The sequence below is a fragment of the Sphaeroforma arctica genome (genome assembly GCF_001186125.1).
Source record: "Sphaeroforma arctica JP610 unplaced genomic scaffold supercont1.50, whole genome shotgun sequence".
NCBI lineage: Eukaryota > Ichthyosporea > Ichthyophonida > Sphaeroforma > Sphaeroforma arctica.
In genome coordinates, this window is record NW_014040508.1 from 8723 (window position 1) to 19152 (window position 10430).

The 10430-nt window shown below is 39.6% G+C and overlaps 1 protein-coding gene across 1 annotated transcript in view; it reads right to left on the bottom strand.

Annotated features, from left to right (window-relative positions):
* Positions 1 to 490: 490 nt before the first annotated feature.
* The window catches only part of SARC_01285 (hypothetical protein), a gene marked incomplete at its 5' end in the record, with an annotated part of 10849 nt that continues 909 nt past the window's right edge, over positions 491 to 10430 (bottom strand). The window contains 12 exons of the mRNA XM_014304989.1: positions 491 to 1004; positions 1684 to 1849; positions 2666 to 2863; positions 3162 to 3289; positions 3766 to 3876; positions 4600 to 4734; positions 5274 to 5408; positions 6399 to 6496; positions 7158 to 7297; positions 7977 to 8191; positions 9039 to 9197; positions 9398 to 9795. Coding sequence (XP_014160464.1) covers positions 924 to 1004; positions 1684 to 1849; positions 2666 to 2863; positions 3162 to 3289; positions 3766 to 3876; positions 4600 to 4734; positions 5274 to 5408; positions 6399 to 6496; positions 7158 to 7297; positions 7977 to 8191; positions 9039 to 9197; positions 9398 to 9795 — 1964 coding nt within the window. The 3' untranslated portion in view covers positions 491 to 923. The remainder of the gene's footprint in view (positions 1005 to 1683; positions 1850 to 2665; positions 2864 to 3161; positions 3290 to 3765; positions 3877 to 4599; positions 4735 to 5273; positions 5409 to 6398; positions 6497 to 7157; positions 7298 to 7976; positions 8192 to 9038; positions 9198 to 9397; positions 9796 to 10430) is intronic.

Consider the following 10430-nt stretch of genomic DNA (forward strand, 5'->3'; position numbering starts at 1 on the left):
TATATACATATATATACATATATCTAATTTGTAGAAAATGTGTATAATAGTATATATCAGTCATGCACACAATAGCGATAGTAAACCATGCATCACTTACCACATTTATTGTTGATATATAATTTGATATGCACTCACGATGAAAGTGCTCGAATATGTTGAAAAATCTCCTGCATTATTCACATTGTATTTAAATTTTATTATTTTTAGTTCATTTATAGGAGTTTTGACTCACGAGAGCCAATCTTGTAAAGCCACATTCGTATAGCACATATAACCTCTCACTGATCAATATCAGTATTATTTATCACCGCAATTCCCCAGCCCTATGCTATATAGATCGGTAGAGTGTGAACGGGTGCTAAGTTTCACTAAAACACAGGCGCCCTCGGAAAGGTGAAGACTAGACATGTTCAGTTATATTCAGATATGCAATGAGTTCTACAACACTGCACAGTGCTCATAGCAGTAGACGCGTGTGCACTGTTTTGGTTCTTGACTGGCGTTTATTTTTGTGGCTGCACAACTGTATTTCGTATTTACAATGTTTAAATTAAACCCTCAGAATTCCGGAGCACACGTGTAAGGTGGCTTTTCTCCACTCCACAGACGCTAGATGGAAGTGACAAATGCTTTGGTAATATCTCTCGGTGATCTGATGAGCCAGGCAATGACTATTCTAGCTGCGACCTGCAACTGCTAGCTTTATCGGTGCATATCCAGAAAGGCATGCTATTTATGATACCAGCATTTTATCCGAGTATGAGTGATCATACCTACCCATGTACCGACACGACTCTGGAAAACACGCACTACGAAAATCCTTCGCTATAATCCTTGCCACTGTTAGTTCGCCATTTCTCTATACAAACCATCTCGTTTAAATAGTTCCGTAGACTTCTACGAACCCACACGGGAAAGCTTCACGTTGCGTATAGGCGGTAGTATATGGTCTTAGTCCTCCAGACGGAGTAGCTATTATCAAATTTGAGCAAGTATGTGCCCTGTGTGGTTTGAAACGAGTGTGAAGCGATTAGAATACAAAATAGTGCGCGGCAGTGTGTGTATGGGGCCGCGTGTGTGTATGTGTGCTGATCCGCAACACCTGTGGTGGCATTATTATGAATAGCATAACATAGGGTCAATCAGCTGCACGCAGCTACATAGGGGACAATATTATAATAGGGCCAATCAGCTGCACGCAGCTAGCGAGATACAATATGAACATATATATTATATATCTTGGTCTTCCGGAGATTTGAGTTCACCATGCGATAAATCTATTCAGACAAAGCCAAGAGGAATACAGTTATGCACAGAAACACAATCAAGGTCTTCTGGGAATCTGGGCCAAAGGGTGGTTCTGAATGATATTTGTAGATATATTCATGAACAGCCCCAAACATTGATAGTCAATCTACAGACTTTTCAACGGTATGTGACATATGTCACTGTGCCTATAACCATGTGGAAGGTACACACCAGTACACAAATAGATAAGTACATGGGTATAGGCCATCGCACACGCACTATGCATATACGGACCTATGTATGAGTGCAGAAGGCACAACATGGCCACCTACATAGAGCTGCAGCTTGTGAGACATACATCTACAAACAGGCCCATCAAAAGATACATCAGGGTATATGCGAACGCACGAGAAGTATCACAGGAGTACATACAGGCTTCTCGGCGGTGTGTGAGCCCTTTGTCACTCTACGTCCCTCTATCGGCTCGTGCCTGAACGCGGGCAGGATGTGATGTACTTGTGTCCCTTCAGTCCCTTCCAAAGTCTCCTCAAATGTGACCGAATAGGCAATGTCATAGGACTCTGTGGCATACTCCCACCTGCAGATTTTGGAGTCCTAGATTAGATAGGTGTCGTCTATTGATAACTGATGTCGTATAATAACAACTGATGCAGAGCAATACTACATCTCGTGAAGTCTTCACCTACGTAACTTGCCATAGAACCCATGGGCCACATAACCTCGATTTGAAAGCCACACAGTGCGGGAGGCATAGGGCCAACTATGTCAAACGTCTCACAGTTGATGTGTTACTTTCCGAGCAGACCTATCTTTCAATGTGATGGAAGTATTCTACACACGCTTACTAGACGTTTGGAATCTGCAGGCTTAAGTCACAGACACGTGAACATCACGTTACATCGCAGAGATAAAATCATCCCGTCCGCTTGTGAACAGTCTTCACACGCACATACGAACAGCCCCTTCGTATCAAAAAAAAATAAACAACCCTAAAACCACATACGAACAGCCCCTTCGTATCACTAAAACCACATACGAACAGCCCCTTCGTATCACTAAAACCACATACGAACAGCCCCTTCGTATCAAAAAAAAAATAAACCTTTTGAAAGCTACTTCCACAGTTTTGAAAGGAAATATCGGATCACACGATCACCACGCGGTGATGCTGCACAGACACAAGCACGTGTATGGCCCCAATATCAACCAGTCAGCACATTGTCTAGGCCAGACACGACGTGAGAGGGCTATTTTTATCCAAAGGATTTGTTGATATACATGTACCTTAGCAAACACATATGGTACACATACATATGTCATGGCATACACACACAGAGATATTATATATATATATATATATATATATGTATATATACATGGTTGACAAACATACCACGTGGTTATGCCAGCCACAGCCACAGGCACGTGGATGACCACGCTTTCGCCTCTGGGGACAGTCAGCACATTGTCAGGATCAGAGGTGACCTGCGTCTTCCACTCCTCAAAGTCTATGGGTGTGCGCGAGTCGGATGGGTTGTATGGCAGGGACAGGCTTCGAGACAAAGTGTCTGTTTTGTATTCGTCCGGAAGTCTGCGTATGTATGTGATAGGAAGTGTTAGTATCCATACAGGTGCGTGTGCGGCTGTTTTACGTTCGTGCTGCTTTTGTGTAACACCGATTGCTATCCACTGTACACTACTACACGAAAGTGTGTGTGTGTGTATTGTGGTTATGATGTGCTTGGGACAGAACTTTTGTATGGCAACGTAACGTACCGGGCTAGGACATTATTCCATTCAACATATATGCACACATATGCATATGTCTATACGCCAATATACCAACATGCACATATGTACATGTATGCCACTTTGCCAATCAGACATACTCTCGGCTGGGGATGGCAACCAACTGATCCTTAGAGTTGTTGAGTTTTGCCTCCAGCTCGCGTTTCTTCTCTTCGGCTAACCGTTGCCTTTCCTTCTCCGCCTCTTCCGCCTCGTGTTTCGCTTTTGCCTGTTGGTTATAATAGGTACGTAAACGTGTCCAAAGTACGTAAATTGAGCGGGATACGCGTACAAATATTCTAATTCATCGTGTTTGGCTTTTGCCTGTCGGTCGAAATTTGTACGCAAACGTGAGAGAAAGTACGTAAATCGAGTGGGATACGTGCACAGACCTGTTGTTTGGATTACTATATCCATAAACTTGAGAAGTATAGAGAAATATAAAAGTAAATAATTTGACTGTCATTGCTTCTTTCTTCGCCTGTTGTTGGCAACAGCATACGCGAGTCCTCCATATGCGCTTATACGTATATCTACACATCATACTCATCGTCCAAAACAAACCCAAATGCACAGTCACCTGTACATACATGGGCGCCACACACACACGCACACACATACACACACACTATATATATATATATATATATATTTATACAATCACAGATACGTACTAGCGTACACATATATACAATTAGTGCTTACCACCAACATCTCGTCCTTAGCCCTCTGCCACTCGCCGTTGAGCTCCTCGTCTAGCTTGGTCTTCTCTTTCAACAGATGCTCGGTCCAAGCGTCGTCACTGGACTCGACCGTCTACGATTGAAATGATACCAGTGAGAAGAATTTCATGCGTGTACTAGGATATCTCTTTAATTTGTATATCAATTGTTTATGTACTCGGATTCATATGTATTGATATATACTCGCTGGCGAGGCGAATTCAGTCATGAATTCACACACGCAGGTTGCTTTAGATTGAAATACGAGTTAATTCAATCCATGATCTGGATTAGAAAAGGTATAAGTGTATATGCATTAAGATCTGGACTAAAAAGGGTATAAGTCTATTTACATTAAGATCTGGATTAAAAAGGGCATAAGTGTATGTACATTAGCCATCACATATGCAGCCATCAATAGATACAAACACCGCTCTATTTGTTTCGCAAAACAGACGTTTCTGCTCTGTATGCAGGGTTCCGCCCTGGAATACATGACCTGTCAGGTGCCGTTTCAGGAACTGACTCACAAGAACAGAGCTTTTCAGTTGCTACATACACGCCACATACACATAAACAAAAACAATTAGCCGATGCAGATAGTGGTTGGTAGAGTGTTCTAAAGAACCGATGCCAACAAGAAAATCGCCTATATATATATATATATACAAAACTAACATCATGCCAGAAACGCACATATAATATACACACTCCTAGTACGTGCATAATTAAACTGAAAGCAGTATATTTTTTATTATGTTTGGAATCCTTAATGTAGGAGAAATTTTAGGTACAACAAACTTGTGTATATTGTTACCTTGCAGAAGTGAGCCATGGCCACATCCGGTGCCATGTCCTCGAGGTCTGCCCAATGCCTCTTTATGTCGTGTCCCACCCAATCGAACCACCCCAATTCGCCCATCTTCTCAGGCGTGTAGGGACCCCTAATGGCCTGATTCGGTTGCGATAAAAAAATATGTATAGTAGTATTAATGAATTTTTTTTTTGGATGTATCTATATATACTTGAATCTTTTATGATTTGTTCTACCGGTTTCATTCGGATGACCCAATTTCTCAAGCGTGTTGAGACCCTAAATGGTCAGATATAGGTATATCAGGAGCAAAGAATTTAGAGAATATATACGCATTTGAATGATTATTCATGTGTATTATCGCCTGATTTAGCTATGTTGGGAATATATATATATATATATATATAATTTGGGATGTTCCACCTATTGAACGTTTTGTCTGAACAGCGTAAAGTATAATACGGTACTATTAGTAATCGTAAAGAATTAACACAAATGAAAATCAATTAGCTACACCGCTACACATACATATGTAGGGTTATGTGTATGAATGCAAGAATTTGAATATATATATACATATATATATAAACAAATATGAAAATTTATAAATACATTATACTTAGATATTAATAAATATATACATCAATACACACACATATACGTATATAGCTATATACCTGACGTTTGAGAGCGTACAGCGCAGCGCGATCATCATAGCACAATTTGGCTTCACCGCTGCTGATGAACTCGAGACAAATGCGGAAGACAGCTCTCATTGGCAAACCCCACGTGCATGCCTCTACCTCAGCAACCTGAGCGTGCAGCCAAATTAATTACATTTTGTTAAGTCACAGATGTTGCAGTTTCACTACACCGCTGTTGATGAAATACGTATTTGGATACTGATACATATTTGAAATACGGATACATTGATGCACATATTTAACTGCACAGATGCACCTGAGAGCTTCGACAAAGGCCACTGAAGCGTTGAGTAAGGCCTCCAACGATTATGTTGCCAAATAGTGTAGTAGTTATAAAAAAGAAAGGGTTAAACTTTATCATGAACAGAGAACCTAGGCTTTAGTAAAACCACTTGCGATCACCAGAATAAACAATATATTGCCAATATTATAATAGCTATACAAAAGCAGGGATAAACTTTATCATGAACAGGGAATCTAGGCTGTAGTAAGAACTGTTGCGATCTCCGGGATAAAGTAACATCTTGACAAGAGCATATGTGTACATATACTCACAGACACATGTCAGCAGACAATTGGACACAGGGTTGACCGCGATAGGCGCCGATGCGCAGGTATATTTATATATGAAGAAAATAGGTGTATGTATTCACCTGGGGATAATCTAGGTTGTTCAAATATACAGCACGAATTCCATTTTTTCTCACATTGGAATGGGTTTTACTCGCAGTGGATTGGATGCAATAGGTACAACTCCCAATTATTCTTAGATCGGATTGGGAGATACGATTTCAAACTTTTCGTACATGGGATATGAAAACAGCAGATCTATATTACAAATTGATGATTTGTGCCACAGAATGCAAGCAATGCCTATACAGATCAGTATATATGTGTATATACAATCATGCTGGCAGATGCACCCACATTGGACTTTACATCTCAAAACCATGTAAATATATAACACTGACCTTTACCCAACAACATACACATAGATATACATATATATATATAAGTATGTGTACAGCTCGCGATATATTTACAGATGAAAAAACCAAGGAACACACACAACATCTATCCAATGACATATTCGCTTACTTCCGGTGAAAGTGTGAAGGTGCGGCGTAGCGCAATGAGCGAGCGCATACTGCGGGGCCGTTCGCTGGACTTATGCGCACCTTCAGCTCCCGATTCGTCTGTATGGGACAGCGATTAGTTTCTCATGCACATCAGTTGTGTCGTGTATGAATTTATTTGTACCATGAGTGTGTCTGTGTTATAGTTGTTCATGTATGTATATTTGATAAGTATATTACATTGTATTGAATATGCTTTTCCTTGGTAATGTAGGTGTGTCTGTTCTCAATTTATTGCTACGTATTTTTTTTTGCTATATATATTACCTTGCAATGTATATGCGTTTACCATGTCTATTTGGTTTTTATGCGTAGACGTAAATATGATAGTTTCTCATGTATATATATTTCATGCGCAGAATCAGATTCTCGTTAAAAGGCTTAAATATTTTCATGCATACATCCATGCAAGTCATTACACACACACCAACTCTACACATTTTCAAACATACATCTATGCAAGGGCTCTAGATACACATTTGTACCAATCAATGCACACATACTAACTCTACACATATTCAACTTAAATCCATGCAAGGGCTAATACGTACATGCCTATCCAAACTGATACACATAAACGTACAGCTACACAGTGCCCAGATGCATACACATACAAAGATACAAACAACCTTTTTCTTTCTTTTTTATACATATAAACAACGTGTATGCATCTATATCTATATATATATATTTCACAACATACGCAACTCCCTGCACATACCGGCATCTTGCTTGTTCAACCCAGATGCGTCTCCTAAATCGTCCTGGCTTTCATACTCCAAGTCTTCCTTCTTAGCCGCAAAGAATTCTTCTATATACTCAGTCGCTTGTAGTGTATTTGCACGCCGAAGGTTGGTAGGCCTTGAATGTTTTAATTTTTTATTTTGAGGGGAAAAGGGGAAGAGGATTATAAAACAATGTCAGTCAATGTGTCGTAAATTATGCATGTATGTCGTAAATAATGAGGTCTTCTGAACGCCAGGCAATTTGATATTATATGCACACGGAGTAGTTATATCTCAGCATAGGACGGAAGCACACCCATAATTGCTAAATCCGGGATTGCTATAGACTGTACTGTACGCCCTTTCGGCGACTTGGTATTGATTCCGGTGCGATCCATCTCTCCATCAGTGCGCAAAGGCCGTCATACGCAAACACACACATGTATGTACGTACATGTTCAGGAAAGAAAACGACAGAACTAGGTATCTATGTGTATGTGTGTCACGAAATATTGAATATGACAAGCATGTATATACACATGAATTATCGATGGAAGATGCAGCCCATTAAATACTCACGCTGTCTATATTCTGTACACGTGTGCTATCTATATTTCTTGTTGGTATGGGTTTTGTATATACTATTATAAGTATGTGTACACACATGAGTTATCGATATATAGTTGGCGATATAAGATATAAGATATAAGATGTCTATATATATATATATATATGCGAAATCATATACAGTATACGTACATAAAACACATGATTGTATTTGGAATATACATTTATACACACATCATTTGACATACTTGGGTGATACATCCCATTGCATACTCTTGCTGCCTATCTTCTGTACATGTGTGTCCTCCGCATCTTCATGCTTGATATTTTGTGCCAATCCTTCTACACTCTTCTCATCCCGTGTGTTTGCCTGGGGTATGGCACCAACGGTTTCATCTTCTGCGGTCGCCGTAACTGTTGTATCTGCAAGCGTAGCGTTGCCGACACTTAAATCGTCCATACTCTGTGTGTTAAGAACAATAGGATGTGTGACATAGCATGCAAAGACAAACGTCAGTACAGGTACCACTAAGTCATGTGTATTGTATGGGTGTACGTGTGGTTTTGCTAGTAGTATATTTCCGTATAGGTGGGTGTATCGTTATCAATACCTCACTCGTATACACTCTACGGAGAGATATAGAGTTGTGTACTAGGCCGCACAAATACTTATACAGTAGCGCCTTGACTTCTATACACCCACATTATACTTTACAAACATGACTGATACCCCTTGACAACATATGATTTAGTAACCCATGATACACCCACATTACACTTTACACACATGATTTGATAGCCTTGTCACACCTGTATTATACTTTACACACATGCTTGATAGTTTTTAAACACAGCATGCTTTACACGCATGATTTGATAGCCTTGTCACACCTGCATTCTACTTTACACACATGATTGATAGTTTTTAAACACAACATGCTTTACACACATGATTTGATACTCTTGACACACCTACATTCTACTTTACACCCATGATTTGATAGCCTTGACACACCTACATTCAACTTTACAAACATGATTGATAGTTTTTAAACACAACATGCTTTACACACATGATTTGATACTCTTGACACACCTACATTCTACTTTACACCCATGATTTGATAGCCTTGACACACCTACATTCAACTTTACACACATGATTGATAGTTTTTAAACACAGCTTGCTTTACACCCAGGATTTGATACCCTTGACACACCTACATTCTACTTTACACGCATGATTGATAGTTTTTAAACACAGCATGTTTTACACGCATAATTTGATAGCGCTGGATCCACCCACATACCCGGCTCAGTGTAGCGGCTGCTTTCGGCCCCTCTGGCTCTGCCTCTGCTTGGTCCTGTGTCACTGGGGTGTGAATGTCATCGGCTAGTGATGGTGGTGGAGTTCTGGGTCGGCCGTCAATGAAAGGTGCGTCGAGGTGTGTCGCTACGGGTGATTTGGCCTGTACCGAATCAAGAATAGAGGTTCACATATGCATGCCTGGATTAGATCGTAGATCCCACAGTATATTCAAGGTTTACGTACGAATTGGTAGGTATGTGTGGAAATGCTTCCTGTGTGTACATACGCATATATACACGTGCACTATTAGAACTATTAGGACTTTCAGAACACTTGATGTATCTGTGTGGCTATACTTACATCGATCAGACCGGCGGCCTTGACAGCTGTGTCCACCATGATATCAACCGAATTGAGCCGTTTCGCCTTGTCTCGCGCGCTCTCAAGGATGCTCATGTGTGTGTTGTCTCCGCTATCCGATGTAGTTTGTGTACTGTCACAGTTATCACGACTGTTTTCGTTGTCCTGGGTTACGGAGCCACTAGCAGCCGTGACCGTCACACACTCGTCTACAGGTACACTAGGAGCAACTGAAGCCTCGAATGGAGGTCTTTCCGGGGCCTTCCTAGTCAAAACTTCACCTGATGTTGGAGAAACTGGACCGGTACTGTAGTCCAGGTCTATGGTGCCGCCAGATGAGGGTGTGTATGTGCCCGAGTGTCCCTTGATACTCTTCAATAAGATACTCTCGATTTCACCTACGGGGCAGGTGAACAGAGTAAAATATTTTTATGTGGGAAGTATCAGATAGTCGTGTATACACGGATATATTAGCATACCAACACTGAATTATATTGAACACGTATGTTAATGAGTTAAATAGCATAGGCTTCGTCTCAGAGGCCTCCCTGAGTCTTAGTGTCTAGCATGCACATGTTCTTCTGACTCTAATAATATATAAAATTCATGTGCCTTTGACTATATCAGCAAAAAATAGTATACATTTAAATACATTTATATATATACATACTTACATATAGATACAGCATGTATTATTCATACATACATATATTTACACATAATATATATATATATATATATATAGATATAACTGTATATACATAAAACTTACATATGTATACAGACATGAATATTATATACATATATGCAAATGCATATGCATATACATATGCATGTATATATATATATATATGAATATGAATATGAATATGTATATGTATATATATATATATATATATATATTTGTGTGTGTTTGTACACGTATACACATATTATATATACATTTACATACATACATAAATAGTATATGTATATGAATATGAATATATATTGGTGCATATATATGCATATACACATACGTACATATACATAT